This window comes from Vanellus vanellus, assembly GCF_965231255.1.
Source record: "Vanellus vanellus genome assembly, chromosome: 10".
Classification (NCBI taxonomy): Eukaryota; Metazoa; Chordata; class Aves; order Charadriiformes; family Charadriidae; genus Vanellus; species Vanellus vanellus.
The window spans coordinates 5,259,441-5,281,301 of record NC_138915.1 but is presented as its reverse complement, the minus strand read 5'-3'; the positions used below and the strand labels follow the sequence as shown (position 1 = coordinate 5,281,301).

Genomic DNA, 21,861 nt, shown 5'->3' with positions numbered 1-21,861 from the left:
TTAAATCCAAAATATTTAATTTATTTCATTCTGATGAAATCAACAAGAAATGATTGCCAGCCATTACTATGGAGGAGCAGAGGTGATACCTACTTTTTGTGCAGCACAGGAAATTCAACTAGAAACCTGAATGCCCCATAACTAGGAAGATAAGCAGTTATTGCTCAAAATTAGAAATCCACAGCTTTGTGCTGTGGGCTACAGTAATTCACTTTCTGTGGGTTGGCAGAGGAGATTCTGCAAAACACACAGATCAAAGAGCTACATAAGCAAAAAGTTTAGCTTCTTTGCATAGTCTGATTTATATGAATATGCAAAACAAAGGTATCCTGGGAACACCTATGAAGCCCCTTGACAAACTCTGCTTAATTTTATCAACATTTCTGCTTTTGATAACGAAAAAAAAAGTTGAGGTAGAGTGGTACCCAGAGTACAAAATTCTGTGTTCAACAAATACGGACAGAACATGTCCATTAGAAGAGCGGTGCTTGCAATACAGAATTATTGTTTAGCTTTTGGGGCTTTCTGAAATACTGTCAAGGAACCAGTCCAGATCCAGTGAAGGAGATAAAGGAGGTCAAGCAGTACCAAAACCCTTCTAGAGAAGGCCAACAGTCCCTTCAAGAAAGAACGTCAAATGGCTTTGAGTGAACAGATAAATGTCATAGTTTTGCTGCAGTCAAACTGCAGAAAAAAGAAAAAAAACATACAAGAAAAGTTAAGTGTGGTCTTTTACTTTTGATGACTATTAGGTGACTAGTAAACTGGAAGAGGATGTTGTCTTCATTCTTCCATTTGGAAAATATAGCAAACTAACTTAGAGATACCCCCACAACTTTGCTTCAACAGGTAAAACATCTACCAAGTCTTTATAGATCAGTTCACACACACTTGTTCTTCTGATATCACTGACTCTTTGATAAGATATCTGTATCTATTTCTGTCTACATAAGATAGAGACATAACCTACAGGCTTTGCACAGGCCCTACTACATGCACCTGCAGTTACTGCTGCTGTGATTGATGTGAATCCTCTGCTCTCCAACAGGAATGTGGTCCCCATCTGACAAAACTGACTATCTTATTTTTGTCTTTTAATAGTTTTCCTGCCAGCTGGACTCTGCCTCCATTTGATGAAGGGTACTATGTCCTTAATCAACTCTTCTTGGGTTTGGGTTTTTTTTCCCCTCTCTTTTTAAAAACAATGGCCCAAATCCATGAAAGCACTAAAAATATTGTATTTTCTCAACTTTTATTACTATAGCTAATTCCCAACAAGAACAATCATTTCTATAGCAACCCTCAAATGAAGGTCTCAAAGCTCTTTAAATCAAAAATAAATTATGTATGTAGACAAACTGGCAATGCTGCTGATCTCAGGTTGTGGGCACCTTCCTTCGTCCAAAAACAACACAGAAAAAACAGGTACATAATCCACTAACATAGTCTTAGCAAAGCTGTACTTTAACACAAACTCATCCTGCTGCACTAATTACAAAGCAGACTCTCTCCTCAGCTCTCCTGCACCTTGGCACACACAGGCAGGCTCTGAACAACAGGTCACTCACATTGCTTTATCTAGTACAGACCATGAACATCTAGTTTTGAGCACGAAATACCACATCCACTCAAAACTCTTGGAATAATTTAGATTGCAATGGTTTAATTCCAATCCAGGAAAAAGATAGGACTAATTCCTATGTGATGTGTTAATAGCTATTATTAGCTCCATCTTACTTTTAGTTTCCTCCACTGACGCAGACTTTCTGACCATGTTAAGGCAGACTACATTCAACACTGCATTGATCCCTTTGTGCAGAAAAGACGCTGATTTCGGAAGAGTGATGCAGTCTGCTTATGTACAATATTCCAAAGGCAGATAGATATACACAGCAAGCTAAAGGTAAATATTAAGTAGATCATGTGGACTTTAAGCCACTTGAATGCCACCATACATAATTTTCCCAAGAGTTTTGTATCTCAGAAAATAGCCATGCAGAAGTTGCTATTTACTAATTCATTGTTTTCCACCTACTTGTTACAACTCAGTAGCATTGTGCTCCTGTTTACGGTGAATTATTGCCCATAATGCCTGTCTTCTGCCTCTGCACCTAAGATTACGGTAAGCCTCAAACACTCCTTACTTTGTACGCAAAGCACACAAATGTTCATGGGGCTTTGCAAATAGTAAAAACGAAACAGTGGGCAACATGCAACAAAGCATGTGATGCAGAACTACTGGGATCAGTACAAAAATAGACTCAGCAACACCCTGCTTCAGGTAGCATCTGAGTCAAAAGAGTCCTTAGCAGAAACATTTAGTACACATATTATCAGAGGAGTCAACATTGTTAGTTTTAAACACAAAGCAACTGTGGCAATTGGTCAATACAAAAAGACCATTATAGTTGTAGGTAGCTCTGCAGTAAGAAAAGAAATAATAAAAAATACCCAACAATGCTCAGAATACCATAAACCACCTTACCGCAATCAAATTGATGTCTGTGTTCTACTTCCTGCCAGAGACTCAATCTCCTCATTACACCTGTCTTTCCAATTCACATCAGCTCTATTATTTAAATGAAACACTATCAGAAGAGAACAAGCTCTGCCACAGTGTACAGGACTCGGTGCTTTTAGTATCAGAAAAAATGACTATGCAACCGTGTTCTGTTTTTCAGTTGGTTTTGGCTGATTTCTTCCTCAACCATCAAGCCACTACTTGTAAGGGTCCATGGAAAGAAATAGCCATGCTCACCTGCTGGCACATGAGGGTGATTCCCTCCACCTGGTAGGAGCCCCAAGTGATGCTGAGGATACCCTCATACTTCTGATGGGCAGCTGGCTGCTCTCCAACACCATGGGTGGAAGATATCTGCACTTCTGAGTGAGGTCAATAGCTTACCTTAAACAGTCTCCACCACTGCCTGCCTTTCCCAGTCTCACAGCTACGGCATTTTAAGGGTTTGTGTAAGTAGTCATCTCCTTCAGCCAATATGAAGTCGATATATCATTGTCCATAAGGTGAGCGAGGGCCTGAAATCAGCCCTGAACTACTGAATCAGCACAGCATAGTCATGGCTCTACCAGCACCTGAAATTGAGCAAATTTATACAAAAGGCACAAAACCACAATTAAAAGGATTCTACGCAAGATAACTTCCCAGTTTTTAACCTGTCCCACAGAAGATGGGATGGGCATCAGGACCTGTGATCAGACAGCAAACCCTTACACCCCAGGTTTCTAAATAAACTTCAAAAATGGGATGCCTGTCAGTCAGCATTTTAAGAAATAAAATCAGTGTCCAAGAAATAAATAGACTAACATTATTCTTGTGTTCCTGATTCCGCCTCAGGTTCACTACAAAGTAACTTGCAGCACAATAAACTTTGACATGTTTTCATGTTATAAAAACAAAGACAAAAGCTTATTTATTCACTTTTCACCTCATACATCCCAAATCAGTAATTGCACCTATTGATCAGTGACATAAATTCAAAACATTAATTTACATTGAGTACTGTAACCTAATAAGAAGGCAACAACTGAATTTGTTGAAATTGATTTTCCTTTTGTTTCCAACAGAAAATCTTCAGGCCCATAGAATAATAAGATGCAGTGCACGGAGCACTTAATTATCAATGAGCATCACAAAAAGCTAAAATTACATTTCTTTTTGAATGCAGAAAGAAAATGATGAGTCTCCAGGGCTGACGTGTAAGCAAAAGAAATTTCTTGTACCTCTTCAACATGTGCATTCAAGCAATGTGAATCATGGAAAGGTGGATTTCAGTGTGTACTAAATATCATTTTATAACATATATAAGTAAAATTATTTCAGAGATATATACCTACAGAAGCTATAAAGTAATGCTGAAGCATTTTGCTTTGAAAGAGCAGTGTTTATTTATCTATTTAAAATTCCAGCAACATAATTTTAATAGTAAGTCACTGAAGCAAAATCCTGTGGCACAAAGTGATGCTGCTCTCTGTGGCGCAGAGGGGTCTGCCTTCAAGCAGCAATGGAATGAATGTGATGATGGAGTCAGCACAGCTCTTGCACGCTGGCTCAGAGCATTGCACTGAGCGCCACACCAGCTAATCACTCAGTTTAAACTTTGACAGAGGTCTTTTAAGTTGAACATAATGCAATTTTTGGACAGGAAGATGTACCCAAGTCACCTCTCGTGTGCTAACTATCCAGTCAGCCAAGAACTTTGCACGTACATTTGGTAAGGACTGGCCAACTGGGAGAAGACAGCTGGACTATAGCCCCGTCAAGACAAAAATGTAGAGAATTGCACCTCAGCACTGCCACACCAGCAGTCTCATCCACACACGAAGGGAGCAGCTCCATCCTTAGATTTCCTCTTGTCAGATCCACCACCAACACCTGGGGTCTGAACAGGTAAAAAGAAAAAAGAAAAAAACATGAGCGTGCTGCAAGCAGAGAAAGCAAGAGAGGAGAAAAAGCTACGCTCCATCCTGAGGCACACACACAGCTCCACTGCCTTCGGTAGTAACTCCACTCACTCAGCAGCAAATTAGTGGCTTTACTTTAAATTTTAGTTTACTACCAATAAAAATAAATAGATTTAGCCATCAATCTCCAGTTAATTACACAGAGTTTCCCAGCCCAGCTCTCACCCCAGCCTGGCATGGGCAATTGTTTCCAAGATTCAACCTTTTCCCTCTGTGTTTCAAATGTCAGAGGAGCAAACTTTGCACAATAACTGGGAATTGCGCCAAGACACCCAATCTGTTAATTTGAATAGATTTCCAACGAGTCTCCTCATGAAAACATCCATGATGTCAACTGACCCAGCAGGATTTGAAATAAGGCCTAGAAGCAAAGGTTTCCTTCTCAAGCAAGAGCCGCTTTTTTATTAAGCGCATGACATGTACCTGTGCATCTTCCTGCTCCTTACAGTGACTTGACCACCCTTCTACCTAAAGACCAACCAATATTTAAAGCAGGTTACAGTAATAACTTGCAACTTTTTCCTCTCTTCTCCATTTTCCAGCCTTATAAGCACACTGTCAGGCTCTAGGACTGGCCCAACTCAGTGTCCGAAGAGGTCACACAGACTCCACACAGCAGAGCGACAACACCCCTGAGGAAGGTTTGTAACTCCCAGCCAGAGACGGGCACAATCGATGGAGGCCTCACACAGGCTGCAGGGCAGGAGGGAAGACCAGACAAGCAACAGCCTCCTTTGTGCTGGGGCACAAGGTACTGAATGAAAATACTAATCCACATATTTGAAATCCTACAGAGCACTGAAGGTTTCCAAGCCCATGAATGGCCTTGTTCAGCTCCAGGACCAAGAACAAGTGTCACCTCAATAGAGGGGACTGCCACCAGCCCAGAGGGCTTCTCCTGCTACCCAGAGTAGAACCTAGGCAGGGACAAGCCACACCAGGTTGAGTTTTGTTTTGAGAGAAGCTGGCTGAAATAGAGGGGAGATGGTGCAGAGCAGGGAGGGGAACACACACGTGCTTATACCAACAGCCAGGCTTAAGAGTCCCTGCAGCATCAGGGCTCTTGAAGCAGACATTGTCCTGCACCAGGGTTACACCACACCCAGCTGAAACAGCCTTCGAAGTCAAACACAAACACCCAGAAAACATAGTTGGAAATACCTAACTGTTCAGTGGCATCACCTGAATCAAGTAATCAGTGCTCTAGTTTGATACTGCTGAATCAGACATTAATACACTTGCCAATGCATTGAGTTAGGCCCCCAATTAGCTGATATGGAAGTACTCAACCAGGAAAATGTTTGCCTACAAAAGGTGTTTCAAAACCTCTAATGAGCAGCTATCTTTTTCTGAAGAGCATAAGAGTGCTTCCCTCACAATATCTATTCAGATATTTTGACAAAACAAAAGCTAAGGCTCAATATCAGTGAAGAGCTTAAAATTAACTTCTATTTTTCTATGCTATTATCATGCCTATGACCATGCAATATGAGTTCATTTAACAAAGCATTAGTTTTCAGGTGGAAAAGAGAGTAATTAACAAAGTTGTCAACATTTTATCCATATGTACAAAAGGAAACAATTACTGACACAGATAAATATGAAACTAAAGTTTCATCAATAGCCATCAATGTGGCTATTTACTATATTGCTGACTTTACTGTAAGATGATAACATTTTATAGCCAGTTCCTCAAGGTGAATGATGATCAAAAAATTTATAACAGCCAGTTTCTTCAAGAACCCTAAATTGTAATGAAGTACTACTTGAAGAAAATGCTGTATTATACTTATTTAGAAGTGAGGACTAACTGCTAACAGCATGAATATATCCTTGGAATTTAGTAAAGGGTCCATGAAATTCATAAACCACCAGTGTACAACACAGTTTGAACTATCTTCACAAAATCTCAACTACAATTTTATGAGCCCTTAGGCTTATTTTAATAATTTGAAATACTCAGTAGTCAACACACTTTTTGCTTTTCCTAAGCAGAAATGACAAAATAAAAGGCAAAAAGCAATCAAGAAAACCCCAACCAAAACCTATAAAAAATCCCCAAAGGAATAAAGACATGAGAATCAAGATATCTAGAAATTTAGGAGGCCATCTTAAGAAAACATGAAAGCAACAGTTCTAAGGAAAGAGAAATAACAGAAGTCTTACTGGACTCTAAACCCTCACTGTGAAGTGGTCTCCTGAGGAATATCCACCTGTGAAGCTAGAGAAAGACGACACATAATGAATGGCACTTACCAAACTTCTGAATGGAATTTAAGATATTGAGGCCTTCAGCTGTGTACACCTAGTGACAACAAATGAGAAGATAAATGAAAATGACTTTTCAGCCTGTTTTCTTATGGCAAGAAACCGCCATGTAGAAATGAAAAGGTCTGTTCCCTGAAAAAGGTGTCTATAGCCTGATCTTCCCAAAAACACTGAGTGAGAACACATACAGTGAGAACGATCATCACCTGACAATACCAAACTCCACTGCAAACTCCAAAGTTACTGAGTAGCTCTACAGACAGGATCACTGTTCCCATTAGAAGTTCTGATGTTTGACCAGAGCACCTTCTCCAGAAGAGCTGGCAGGTACTGCTTCGAAGAAAATCTTGAGAACAGTAGACTTTAGTGCTGGCAGACCACCACAGAGAACATGTAAGAAGTAGAAACTAGCTATGGAATCATGTTCAGCCTGGCAATAAGCAAAAATATCTGGAAAAACTATAGTTCTTGTAGTGAACACAACAATTGTTTTGGCCTGCTACTGAAGACAAGGAAAGGCGATCCACATCTCTATTCCCAGTTCCTTCTTCCTGGTCTAGGTGCCTCACCTGAAAAAGAGTGAGGTCTATCAAAAGTCACTGTGAAGCAGACAATGTCAGGATAAACTGGTCTTGCAGACCTCCTTACAGTCTCTCCTTTTTTTCCTAGTGGGTCATCCTGAGAAAAAAGTAGAAAACTGAGCACTCATTTAGAGCATGCACTTCTCCAAGCAGAGTATCTAGCATGTCTACTAGGGATCAACAGCTGCAATGACAAAATTCCTGGTCCCTACCATTCTACATCTCCTAGACTTAAGCTCCAAATATTTTATTTTAGTAACACACCAGAGGTACAGAGTAACAGAAAACAGTGATATACTTTAATACATGATCAACATACATTGTATCATACCATACGAAGCAACACCACTGGCAAGGCTGTCTCAAAAATACAGGCACTACTAGTATTTTATTTTAGATTGCAGGAAACCAGAAAGTTTGAAAGCAGATGTGGAACAGCCACACACACACCCCTTGCATTCAGCTACCATAGCCTGAAGGCTATGAGAGGTACAAAAGCAACAAAACCAAATCAAACTATTCGGAACACTATCCAAGTGCATGGGCCCATCTGTACCAGAAGTATAATTACCAGAAGACGTCAGGTTCATATTAATTTTTATTTTCATATATGTACAACTTAAGAAATGAATCTCAATTTGAAAAAGATCAGAAGTTATCTTTCAACAACACCATGTGGACATACCTTTGAGGCTGCAAATACTACTCCTATTAAGGCTCTTATGGAAGGATGGATATCATGCAAATGCAATTAAAGAGTACATTACATTTCAAAATATGCAAACCAAGGTCAACATTAACTCTTCCAGTAAAAGAACATATCAAACATTCTAACTGTAACCACCAAAGCATTTACATACATGCTTGAAGCTAAGTACATGGACTAGATAAACTTAAGTAAAATGTAACAACTGTCAAGCTATCTTAACCAGATCAGAACCACAGTCAGTGATCAATCCCTTCCAACATCACAAGTGCCAAGGTAGGCACCAAGCATGTCATTTTACATTCACATAAACTGCTGCTGACTGCAAAATTCCATATGCTTTTTCAACCTGTAAGGCCCACATTTTTGCTTTGGCATTAATCTGTGATCACTGAAAGTACTTAATCCCTCCACTGAACCTGGGGAAGAGGCACACACAAGGAGTGCCCGTATCGTAGCAGTGCACAGCAGGAACTGCAGGCGCTGCAGGAGCCACATAATGGAAGTTACTTCCATCGGGCATTTAGAAAGATTTAGATTAATTTCCGTATACTGTACCCCTTGCTTATGATCTCAAAGAGTGAAAGATGTTTTTTTTAAACCCTAAGCAGCATTAGCACTATATCAAACAAGCAATGATAATCTACAAGAAAAAAAAAATCTTAATATTTTAGTACAGTAATGCTACTTGTGCAAACAGTCTCTAAAGATGGTCTAATATTACCAGCAGGGAGCAAGCTTCATTCCTTCTCTATGCCATTATAATAAATTGAAATTAAATATAATGAAGGTCGTCAGCTGTGTGACTTTTATTGTCATCACTAATATAACTCAAAAATAAAAGGACTGATAATTTGAAAGCGATGAATATGTGAAAAGAGAAAGAACAACTGTTGTGACCTCTCCTCAGATGTTATGTGAACTGCCTGATGTGTGAAAGGTGCCAGATGACTACTTTTTCTTTCTTCAAGCCTAATGCTAATGCAATCAAATTTTAGTTGTCTACTCAAATGGAAACAATAAATAATTTTCAAAATTTTATATAATGTATTTTTTTGGCAACTATCAAATTGCCTAAAGGCCCAGAGTTTTCAGAAGTTTTCTATCACATTACATTCAGTGCCTGCAAATTTCTCACAAACAGTATTCCTCACCTAAGAAAATAGTAGTTAAAAGTAAGTAGATTCCTTTACTTCAGTCCATCTAATTTTGAGTCACAGCAGCATATCATTTAGATACTGCTAGGCATATACTGTGTGTATATCTGCAACTAGAAGAACAAAAAAGGAAAAGAAAGATCCATTTTACTTTAATCCTGACCAGCAGCTGTTAGCAATTTTCTTTAGTTATCACTGTGGGACATGATGGATGGGAAGACTCAATATGCTGAGGAACTAGTATATAGTGTACAAGTGCTCTCAAGGACTGTTGTTCAACAGCACATTCAGTTTAACTAGGAACTACAGACTGTAAGAGATAACAGGTAGTTCCTGGGAGCATCTATCATTCTTCAGCGAAGCTGTCTGATCAAGAGGATAATATCTGGAAGAACATTGCATGATCTTTTGCTATATAGCTAGTATATCATGTCATTGAAAGAGGAGTAAAGTGAACATTAACTTAAACCAAGAAATCTGCATAAAAAAAACAAGTTGAGATATTACTATTTTAAGACTTTCCATACATGTTGCAACACAGAGAAACTGGATACACAAAAAACATGCAAGGCAAACAAAGCTAATCTACAATAACAAAACCAGAATACACGTATTTCAAGACTTAAAACATTAAAATATTCACCCAATGCTAAATAGGAGCAATGGAATAAGGTCTAGACCTAGCCATATAATTCGATAAAAATTCAATTGGTTCTTCCAGCCTTTATTTCCCTCCTCTTTTTACTTGTTTTTATAGTTTCAGGCCATAAACTCACTGAGTGATACGAGAGTCAAAAAGCAAGTGCAAATAAGGCATCTTCCTCTCTCTATTAATAGCAGTACTCCAGGGATTTGTGATTATATATGTACGTAGCTATGCAACCTTTTTCCAGCCCATAATTACACAGGATGTCCTTCTCCCAAGGATAAAGCAGGATGTCAACAACTCCAATACCAAAATAGCATTTGAAAAGACATCCTTCTTTTCTGAGCAGACCTATCCTATCTGGGTTGCATACTCATTTAAAAACATTCATTGACACCCATCACTAACCTTCTGTCTGAAAGTTGTGCCCCATCATTATTAGATGTAGCTCTTAACAGATGAATACCCCTTTTTCACACTACAAGTCTTACAAATAAAAGCCCAGTGAAATAATTAATAACTTGGTCCCCAAACAAAAGCTCCATTCCAAAATACGAAATCAAATTATTAATCTTTCAAAATGCTCAATCAAGTCATCACACCCATTTTTCCCCAAATCTTAAACAGACTATCAAGAAAGGCTGGAAATTACTCATCGAGCTTACACAGATTAATCCCAGAACTCTTCAAAGACATTCCAATATATTTTAAATGACATAAAAGAATATGGGCAGAACTCTGTCCTAAAACTCAAGAACCTTTTATAAAGCCTTGAATTTTACAAATACAGAAGGTAGCCAATGCAAAGCATGAAATACAAAGAGTTTAAAGTTTTTTTCATCTCAAAACACCTCAAACCACAGAAGGAAGCAAACTGCACTAGAAGAAATTTACAAGTAGTCTTCAAGGGAAGTACCATGTAAAGCACACTGCATTAATCTAGACTTGACATTATGAGGGCATGTCTCACTGTAGCAAGGTCCATACTAAACACCAGATCAGAGACAGAAGATTAAAGTAAAACGTTAGATGTCACAGTCACTGTTCTACTGATCCTGGAAAGGCAGAGACTCCAAGGTGAGCAGAAACTATGAACCTGCTTAATAAAGGCCATTCTTGCAAAGTCAAAAAATCATACATCCAACACTTTCATCCCTTCATTAAAGCAGAAATACTAAAAAGGAGCACTCCATAACATATCCCCATTGCTTCTGACTGACATGTTGAATCAAAGGTAAAAGCAGAAAGTTAGCACAGATAATTAGAGCAACAAAGATCCTTTAGCACAAGACAGCATAGCTGAGCAGCCTACCAACCAGAAGATGAATTATTTTGTTTGGTACTCAAAAAAATAAGCTGTTAGTTGACTACTTCAGTTTATTAGGCACAGAAAAGTTTTCATCTAGAGGTCATTCTGAAAAACACCTCACCCTGTTTTTAAGCGCATACAAAGTTCAGCAGAAACCAGTGATAAAGAAGAAAAAAAAAACCAGTATTTGCTGGTTTTCCTTCTGAACATTTCAGAGAAAAATTTAATGCTGACAGCAAACAAGGATGTCAGTCTAATCAGATTTTTTTGTTCTGTCATGCTCCTGATCCTATCTAAGTACTCCTCTGAAAAAAAATATATCTGATCGATGATGAAGGCACAATTATACAAACCATAACGTTCACCCTAAATGTAGCTATGCAAAAAAGGGAGAGAGGGTAGGGAAAACAAAGGTGAAGTATATTTCTCTTCAAATAATTGTCAGTTTATTTTCCAACAGCCATATAAATTTAAAATATGAAACAACAATAATACAGCTATAGAATCTAGGTTTTCTTTCAAAGCAGCAGCATATAAAACATATAAAAGCTAAAACCTCAGCACAAGCTTCAAAAAAAACAAGGACTGAGTGAATTTTGCCAAAGACATGAAACTCACAAAATACAGTACACAAAAATACTGGAATGCATAAGATATAAAGCTACACATTTTAGGTAAGGAAAGACATTGTAAAGTATACAAAATTTGCAAAATTAAACAATGGGATTTGGGGGAAAGTACCATGAATACAAAGAAGTTGGCAATTAATACTTGTAGATGGAGAGAAGAAAGTGGCAGTTTTACATTCAGCATTCAGTTTTTACGTTCATGACTTCACTTTCTTAGCATCTTTTTTTCCAGAGTTCTCAGCAGCCAAATCTGCTTTTCTCTTCTGTGACTAAAAAGGAAAAAAAATAAAATTATGAATTATATGAAATGGTGGCATTATAGAAAAAAAAAACATTTGAAATACATGACCAATTATTGAAAAAGATGATAAGTGACCTTAATGTATTATGTATTTCAATTCGGCTTTGTAGGATATAATCATAGAATGGTTTAGGTTGGAAAGGACCTTGAAGATCATCTAGTTCCAACCCCCCTGCCATGGACAGGGACACCTCCCACTAGACCAGGTTGCCCAAGGCCACATCCAACCTGGCCATGAACACCTCCAGGGATCGGGCAGCCACAGCTTCTCTGGGTAACCTGGGCCAGTGCATCACCACCCTCACAGTGAAAAATTTCTTCTTAATATCTAATCTAAATCTCCCCTCTTCCAGTTTGAAGCCATTCCCCCTCGTCCTATCACTACAGGCCCTTGTAAAAAGTCCTTCCCCAGCTCTTCTGTAGGCCCCCTTTAGGTACTGGAAGGAGCTGTAAGGTCTCCCTGGAGCCTTCTCTTCTCCAGGCTGAACAGCCCCAACTCTCTCAGCCTGTCTTCATAGGAGAGGTGCTCCAGCAAAGGGCAAACAAAAATCCCAGATTTATACATTTAATTCTCCTACCCTATTTATCTTCTTGAAATCATTACATGGTCTCCATGGTACAGGTACCACACATACCATGAATTGGATGAAAAGATCAGCACCTTGACTTATGCACAACTCTGTTCTAAACTCTTCAAAATAAAAGAAGCAGTTCTTATAATTTCTTCTTCCAGGAACTACTATGTAGGGGAGGAATAACAATTGGAGATTAAATAAAAGCAAACATATGCTACAAATATGTAGGTAGAAAGAGGGTAGTGCTAAGTTTTCTTAAAAAGAGTCTTCCTGTCCTACTTAAAGAACAGACTCTTCTCAAAACATAAGCCCAAAATACTATGAATTGGGATTACCTCCATGAAATCTAGGACAGCTGTGAATAGACAAATATTTCAGTTTAATCTCTCAACTAATGGTTTATACTAAAACAATCAGAGGCTATTAATTATCTTTTTCATTTTCTAACAAAATATAATTGAATTCTGCCCCACTAGAAGTGCTGCTAAACGTACTGCTGTAACTTTTGCTCCTCTTTTCTTCTTTTCAGCTCTTTCTTTTTCCTCAATTTCCATATTTTCTTTTTCTATTAATGATATGAGAGTATTGCAGCGTCTCTGAAACTCCTAAGGAAACAGAAAACATCAAATTCTAAATAAATTATACAAATTCTCTCATTTACATAAATGCTCAAAATGCTTGAATTCCAAAATACTTAAGTTTTCGAAAAACATTCAATATTCATGTACTAATAAGATTAGCTTAGTTATTGTTCATCTGTCTTTACCTTAATGTAACCTTCTTTATAAATAAAGAGAGATTTACTGAAATATTCAACTTCCTGGCAAGGAGTTTTCATGATTGTCTGTACCTTCCAAACTGACACCCCAAAAGACTGATCTGAAAAGATCTTGTTTAGATGAAACAAATTACAGCCTGATAGCACGCTATGCCAGATTTTAGGAAAAGAGGTCTTCAAGTATGTCTCTAAAGCAGAGAGAAAAGGAATCAAAGCTATCTTAAGCAATACTATTCCGTGGCACACAGGCAAGTTTTTTGTGGTAAGACACTGTAGAGGTCCAAACTGGAAAAAGTCTATCCAGTCTTAAATCATGAACTCACTATTGTATTTTCAGTCAAACAGCACCCAAAAGGTAGCAGGCCCTAAATGCCTTTAGCATCAAGACTTCTAAGCCATCTGCGAGGGATCAAGATTAAGTGCCATAAGGTCATTTATACATTAAAAAATATTTCCAATAGAACTCTGGACGTTTCTGCACTGCAGTTAACAGTTGCCTTGGTTAACAGAACTCATTTGACTTGGATAGTTTCTTGTATCCCATCTCAAAAAAGATCTCTTACCAAATACATAATAGTACTTGGTTTCATTATAGTTATTCAGTACGTTCTACATACATTGAGAACAGTGATTCCATGGCCTTTCTTTCCAACTCAAAGCAGGAAGCTTTCTTCTGAGGGAAAAAGCCGGAAAAATATGTCTTATCTCTATTAAATTCGATGAAGCAATTTTTGAACCACAAGCTATTTGCAATGAAGTGAACAGGTGACCTTTTTGCCCAGGAATTAGTCTCTATTTTCTCAGCATCTGTAACCTGTATATTGCCTCAGCCATCATGTTACATGAAGAAAAACAATGCAGCCTGCACGCTTTCTTGATCCTGAACATTCTGAAACCCTTGAGCATATGACTCATCTATAAGACATTAATACCCTCAAGCTCAACCACATTCCTTAAGTTCTATAGTTTCCACATACTCGTCTACAAAGGGTGCTCCATGGCCTTGGGTGAAAGCTGTGTAACTCAGAACCAACACAGAGAATCCTGACACCACACACAATTTTTTTTCACTGGGAAAAAAAAAAAAACAATCTTCAGGATATTTTTTTTTTACAACTCCCTTCTGGAAATATTCCAGTCTCATGCAGGCAGCTTTGCAAAAGGCGTGTTATAATGAGTCATTTCTATCACATCCATGTAAAAGTAACCCCACACCCCCCAGTACAGGTTCAACCATAAATTAGGGCGTCAGGCGTACACCCCGGAACGTGGCAAGCCTGCTGGTGCTAAAATACTCTCAATCCAACCAATAAAAACCCTCAAATTCCACCCACACAACAGTTTTTAGATAAAAAGGCAACAAGTCTAAGAAAACTTGCATGCAAGCCATCCCAACACACACTGTGTCCCCAAACATAGAACAAAGAGAGCCTCTGTCCCAAAAACCTGCACTCTACAGATGAACAGAGATGTTAAAAAGTAAAAGACAGAAGTAGAAAGATGATTGTCAATGTCAGAAACATGTTACACCATTTAAATTTGTGTATATTGCACTCAAAGACTTAGGAGCTGTAGGTGATGAGTGATGACAAACTGCTCCATAATAACAATCAGCTAGATCTTTTCTAGTATATGAGAAACTGGTTTGTGTTGAATTCAAGACAAGCGATTAATCAGAAATGACTAAGAAATAACCTTGATCTATATGCCTAAGGTACGAAGGAAAATATTCCTCTTTCCTGGGGAAAAATGCTTGCATACATATATACGTTTATTAAAGTACATGTTCATGGTTAGACTTTCCAGATGGACTACTACTCCAGAACAACATGCTGTGCACAGAGGATGGATTCAAAACCAATTTTCTCTGGAGAATCACAAAAGCAGTGGACAGTAAGATGTGACATACACAGAGGTTTCTTCTACACCTACCATCAGAAAGAATCTGCATGATAAATCCTGCTTCGAGCGACTGAAATTTCAGTACGGACTGATCCATTCCATTTATTACTATAAAAATACACTTAAGAGTTTAAAATGCCTTGCACCTTCAGAGATGAGATTTTCTTCAGTGTGGCCTGATACTTTTCTCTTTAGGATGGAAAGAGATAAGATGTACTTTGCTCACCCCTTCACAGCTATAAAGACTAGTATTGCAATAAATAAGATGGGAGCACTGAACCATCACCTTCTGCATGACTGAAGGCAGAGATGCTGACTTGGGAGTGAAAGCAGTCCTAAACTCTGTCAACAGGCCCGTATATTTCTGTATTTACAAAGGAGTCATTTGTCTTATACTGGGTAGGGTTTGCAGCTAGGTAAAAGAGAATATGCATAATTTATGAATTCAGAAAACAGATACATGATTCACTACTGCCATAATATTTTGCATTCCTCCTGCATGGACAGAAATAACGGAAAAATAACACCTAAACTTAAACATTTAAACCTCTGTGTCCGGTGGAAAAAAAAAAAATTCACAATTTTAAGCACCCTCAATCTCTTTGAAAACTTACATTTTGGGTAAATAATCTGGTTTTGGAATAAATAAACAAAGCAGAATTTTTGTTTTCCAAGGAGAAATCTTCAGAGAAGAAGAAACAGAAATAAGAAGCTGGAAGATAAATTAGCTATTTATATGGAATTCAAGAGACATCTAGTGGTTAGTAGAACAAATTTTTCTGAGAGAGCCCGTTATGGTCTTTTCAGAAATACGCTGCCCTTTCTATCTTGTCTCAAATCAGTTTCAGTGTAATGAAGGGTAATTTTGAGATCACATGTGAATTTCAGTATTCTAAAAATTTTTATCTTCTTTCATTGAACTTACTATTTACCCCTTTATAAAGATCTGTATTTATACTTCATTCATTCATTTTTCTTGGTATCAAATGACATTCCAGCACATTTCTTCATAAAAATTACCAAGTTAGTGCAAAACAGACCCATAGAAATTAATACTTCCACAAATGTCAGGATATTTGAATACATAAAATATATCAGTGATTGGTAGTTATCAACTATAAAAAAATACATATAACGACAATTTAAAACACTTAAGAAAATCAAATGCACGTTGAAAGTGAAAGATTACTTTAGCTTTGTATTTTCATACTATTCTTTTTCAACTGTGTTGAAAAAACTAAAAATATTAATATTAATGGACTGAATTTTAAGAGAAAACAGAAGCCAAAAGATTCACTAGATTCCCTCGATTTCAGCATTAGACACCACAGAACATATTTCTACACTTTAGCAAATTCCTATCCCCTTTAAAAAGAAAATTATACTGAACATAAGGATCTCCAAGAAGATTTAAATCGAATATTTAACTCTACCCCTGACTTAACTATATATCAACCAATATTAAATGTTGAGCTACATTTTTAATTTCTAGTATCCATTTCTATGATTTACTTAAATGGATCCCTCCATAGACAACTTAAAAGAAACTTCATAATAGACTAAATATTGGACGTTTCTCTCTTTATGGACATAATTTTAAAATCCAGTATTTCTTCAAACAGACGTTTTAGACAGTCAAGCTTGTAATTCTTTTTAATTAAGGGATAACTGCTGCACTATCCAGAAACACTTTAATTGCCAAAATATCAAGTAGAAATTGTATTGCATAATTATAAGTAGCACTGGGAAAATCAAATATTCCCACCTGTTCAAATACACATTTTAAATATTTTATCTTATGTTTTATTTATTCTTAGCACAGCACCCAGAACTCTGAAAGAACATTTTATAAACAAATCCTGAGGCCAGGAAATGAAGACAGTAAACAATAATGCACAGTGGTTCTACAATTGCTAGTCTAAACTACTAAAAAAATCCAGATTTGTATACGAAATGACATTTAAGTTACACGACTGCAGCACAGAATTTAATTAGAAATTTGCTTACAAGACAGTGGGGAGAATCTATGACAGCTGTGTAAGGTACAGTGTGCTCCACGCTTTTGTATCAGCCACGACTGATATGGTTTTGTATTCAAGCACACAAAAAAATTTCCAGCTCTCACTCATCGCAAATGAGTGAGATGAAGTTATTTCCAGTATTATAAAAAATGTGGAAGTACATCTTTCCCCTATAAATACATTCACATGAAAATGCACGTGTGTGTTTCTTACATAAGGTGCACATATTTAAGTTTTACTCATAACAAAAAGGACCTGAATCAGGGGAGATCTGAGCAAAGATTCCAGGGCAAAGCTAACAGCTTTTTATCATTAAGAGTTCCATATTCTGAGGCTGGTATCTACATAGCTTATTATTTGCAATCACCAAAGCTTCTGTTAGTGTTACCCCTTCCCCCTTACTGACTAAATTAAAGAACGGCTCTGCTCTTCAGACAGAAAGGAAAAGAAAAATACAGCTAAAATTCAGAATACTAGACTACTTGCTATCAAACTCTACGTACAAACAAAATCTTCAGAGAAGTACAACTAAAAAAAAAATAATTTAAGCACTCGCATGTGATAACCCTTATTCACAACTACAAAGTGCATTTTAAACCAACTGCTTCAATGACTAACTCTCACATGAATCACTAAATTTCCTCATGCTTTTAGAAATTAAGTACCAATATTAGAAAAGGTGTTCTTTCCTCCCAGTATATAATTCAGATATTTTCAGCCTTTATTATTGTGCAATTCTGAAAAGCAGTCATATTTTAAGAGACATTGTTTGGTGAAACTTTTAATTTGTAGCAGGAGTAACAAGGATATTTGTAAGGATAGTCTACCTCTGCATTAATCCCTTTGGGTAACATGAGACTTCAGCTAGGCAGGTTTTCTTATCTGTTTCAACTGTTTTGTGTTTCTTGCTGTACCAAGGAAAAAAGTTATTTTATTAAAATCTAGAAATGAGAATAAAAACCAAAGTTATTTATTCTTCCTAGACTCCAATATGCTGGCACAAATCCCAAATTTTAAGTGATGGTCCTTAAAAAAAAAGGAACAAGATACTTCATATTATTAATTAGTCTGTGCAACTGATACCTACCATTGCAGTTCTAGATTTGATAAACCAGTCAAATCTGAACTGAGGAGCATTGCGCACACACTGCCTTAGTTCCTCGTACACATTTTCTTTGTCAAAACCCATCTTGTGTAACATGCATATCAAAAATCTGTCTTCCTCTTCTGTGTAGTTTTTCCCCTTGTTTGTTCCATACTGAATACGCAACTGATGAAAAGGTGCTTTATACCTTGCAATCTGAATGCAAAACAAAAATAAGGACTATTAAACATACAATATTACATCAAGTATTTATTACATATTAGTACAGATTACTGATGCATGGTATAATATATAGGCTATATAAAAAGCTAGAAATCCCATCCCCAACTATTCTTTTCCTGAAGGAATTTGGAAGAAGTCAGCAGCAGAAGAAAAAAAAAACTGCAACGATTACTTTGGCATCAAGGGCTTTCTTGATACTGATCCTCCGTTGAATTCTTGCCTCTCCTCGTTCAATTTGAGCCATAATCCTCTCAATGTCTTGAAGTTCATTACAACGTTCCCAGAAAACAGCTAAAAAATGCAAAACGTAATTTTAAAAATAGTATCTTTTCCTCTACTCTTAATACTTTACTCAGTTCAGGCACTCCAGCAAAAAAAGGAATGCAGTTTATGGTTCCATTAAATCTTAAAGATTTGCTACTACTCCCCCTTTCAGTATGTTATCCAAGAAATAAACTTGCACAGACCCTTTATTCCATGTCTTTAGAAGTTAACTATAAGCAAAATTTTAGTAACAACTGTAACAAAGTTTACATTCAACTTAATTAACTGTAGTCACGTAAAACTGAAAAAAATTACTTTCAAGGATAGCTTTTCATAACAATGGTGAAACGAGTTAGAGCTGCTAGTCTAGCAGTGAAACACTCATATTTCAATTTTCACTACCTATCCTAAGGTCAACAGAGACTATTTAGTCTGTCTGTTATAAAAACTAGCAATTTTTAGCTTCTCCAGTCACATCCTTGGTGAACACAAAATAAATTCAACACTTTGAAGGGAACTCTTGTAGAGCGCTTACTTTTTAAGCTATAGGAAGAACATTGCAAAGTTAAATTTTATGAAGATATTTTGTAAAATTAAATCCAAGTATGGATTAGGAAGAATTCTGTACAAATTAGAAAGCATTCTGTAAATACAAAAGACAAAGATACAGTGTACTAGCTAAAATAGCATATATACTCACAGCATAAAGAATCATGTGGCCATTATAAGGCAACTTCATGATTCCACAAGACCATGTTGTCAATTTAAATTAACTATGCCAGGTTCTAAATTTTGACTAAGGAGGGATAAAGGCAGCCAAAGGCATATTTATATGCTGCAAATTCAACCTTTTTAACAGAATTAAGTCTTCTGAAAAGAAACATCATGGACTTTTAAAAAAAAAATTATTATTACACACATACAAATTCTACATCTTGTAATTTTAAAAGGACACGTAGCAAAAATGATGGTGATACCACATGATTAAGAAATACATTTCAAAATATCACAAACCTGAATACTCAATGACCTCCTCAGGTGACTTTCCCTCTACCTCACGGGCAATATTGTCTATATCATCACGACCATATTTCTCATTAGCTTTAATAAACTGGTTAAAATCTCTTTTATTCCAGTTTGTAAAACCCTGTAAGCAGCAAGAGATCAAGAAATCATCACTAGGTAGAAACAAAACATTTCACAAAATTTTGTCTTATGTATGTATCATTTGCTCCAATTGGCAATACCTCTGCAATGTCACATAATTACAGTGGTTAATGGTCTTTCAGGATTTCCATAAACTTGTATTATCCAGAGTTTATTACTGAATCATTAAAAGTCTACAGAGTTATTTTTGTGCATGACTCCCCATGCATTATTAAGAGCTTTGTACTCTTCTTTCTTTTTAAACATTTTACATGGTATTTATCCAAAGACACAAGCTCAATGACAGGTCACTGTAATTTTATTTAAGTCACCCTTCAGCAGATACAAGCAACAAATGTCTTCGGAGTACAGGGTGCACCAATACAAGTGTCATTACAAGTTCATAGAGCGGTGCAGTATCTAAAGCAAGAGCTCCTACTTCGGACATTTACAAACCTTGAACCAGACAAAGAGTTGGATGAAAGCATAAGTATGTCAAGAAACTATCTCTTCCAAAACGATGCAATCAAATGGAAACTCTATAGTACTGTCAAACAGAAAATTTGTTACGTACCAAAGAAATGAATCCAAAACTGAACAACAATGAAGTGAGATGCAATGCACAAAAATATCATCCAACAATGAGACATTAGAATTTAATGACAGGGAAAGGAGAAAACATCAAGAACAAACAAACAAAATCACATGCCTGAACAGTAATTTGTACAGCACTGAGTTTCTTTCATCACAGAAATATATTTACAAGGAACTCTGTCAGTTCTCCAGCTGAATACGCTCACTCCACAATTAGACAGCATCTTTACCAGAAGTCCAATATACACAATACAAATATTTATTTTTAAACATTAACAACAGTACTGACATGCATATCAGCACCAGTTTAAATATTTCCTCTGTCATAAACAGGTGAAATTAATAGTCAAATTGTGACCTTGCAAATTTCTTCTCAAGGTATACTACACCCAACTCTTTTACAGAAAATTTTCCAAATCAGAAAATCCTGTCGCTTTTTGAGACATGCTTTTCTCCTTAACAATTAGCTTTTAATAAGCCTACTCAGCAGGATAACAGTCCAAACAGTCACGAAACTAGCCAGTGACAGGAATGTAGTCCCAGTATAAAAGGAACATGCCTAACAACTAACTGGGACAAAATTAATGGATGTGACATGATGTCTTATACATCTGTGTAAATACCGCGTGTGTTGATAGAGGCTTGTCCTCTCTGATTCAAGTCCTTATTGATAAAAAAACATGCAAGGTAGATGCACATACGAGAAACCCACTAATTGGATTTCTGCGTGTATTTGGGCAGTGCATCTCCTATACAAGTCCTTGCCTCAGAAACATTACAGACATTCAAGGAAACAGTAGGTGACTAAGATGTAAACTTGTTCAAGGACAGGAAAGGTCCCTCAAAGCAAAACCAAGCAACATCATTACATGTTGTGTGCTTTCTTCTTTCTATAACATCAGTGTAGCTTTCCTGTGCATATTTGTCATTATTAGTATTTATATTTCATACTAGTAAAAAATACACGATGAAATACTTCAGCTGGTTTTATTTTACCTGTGTTAAAAGCTTTTCTTTCTCTTCAGTTTCCTCAGTATTCAGAGGCATAGACTCATCTATCTTCTTTTGTTCCTCTTTTTGTACCTGAGCTGCATTTGGGAGGTCAGGATTCCTGGGAACCTAAAATCAGGGGTATCAATAAACAGTAGTGCAGCAGTGTTATTAGAGAGACTGTA

At 36.9% G+C, this 21,861-nt stretch overlaps 1 protein-coding gene across 1 annotated transcript in view; it reads right to left on the bottom strand.

Annotated features, from left to right (window-relative positions):
* Positions 1-11,234: 11,234 nt before the first annotated feature.
* Positions 11,235-21,861, bottom strand: part of SMARCA1 (SNF2 related chromatin remodeling ATPase 1) — a 33,226-nt gene continuing 22,599 nt past the window's right edge. The window contains exons 19-24 of the mRNA XM_082488326.1: positions 21,683-21,805; positions 19,961-20,093; positions 18,855-18,973; positions 18,443-18,655; positions 13,149-13,259; positions 11,235-12,047 (exon numbers count right to left, since the gene is read on the bottom strand). Coding sequence (XP_082344452.1) covers positions 11,976-12,047; positions 13,149-13,259; positions 18,443-18,655; positions 18,855-18,973; positions 19,961-20,093; positions 21,683-21,805 — 771 coding nt within the window. The 3' untranslated portion in view covers positions 11,235-11,975. The remainder of the gene's footprint in view (positions 12,048-13,148; positions 13,260-18,442; positions 18,656-18,854; positions 18,974-19,960; positions 20,094-21,682; positions 21,806-21,861) is intronic.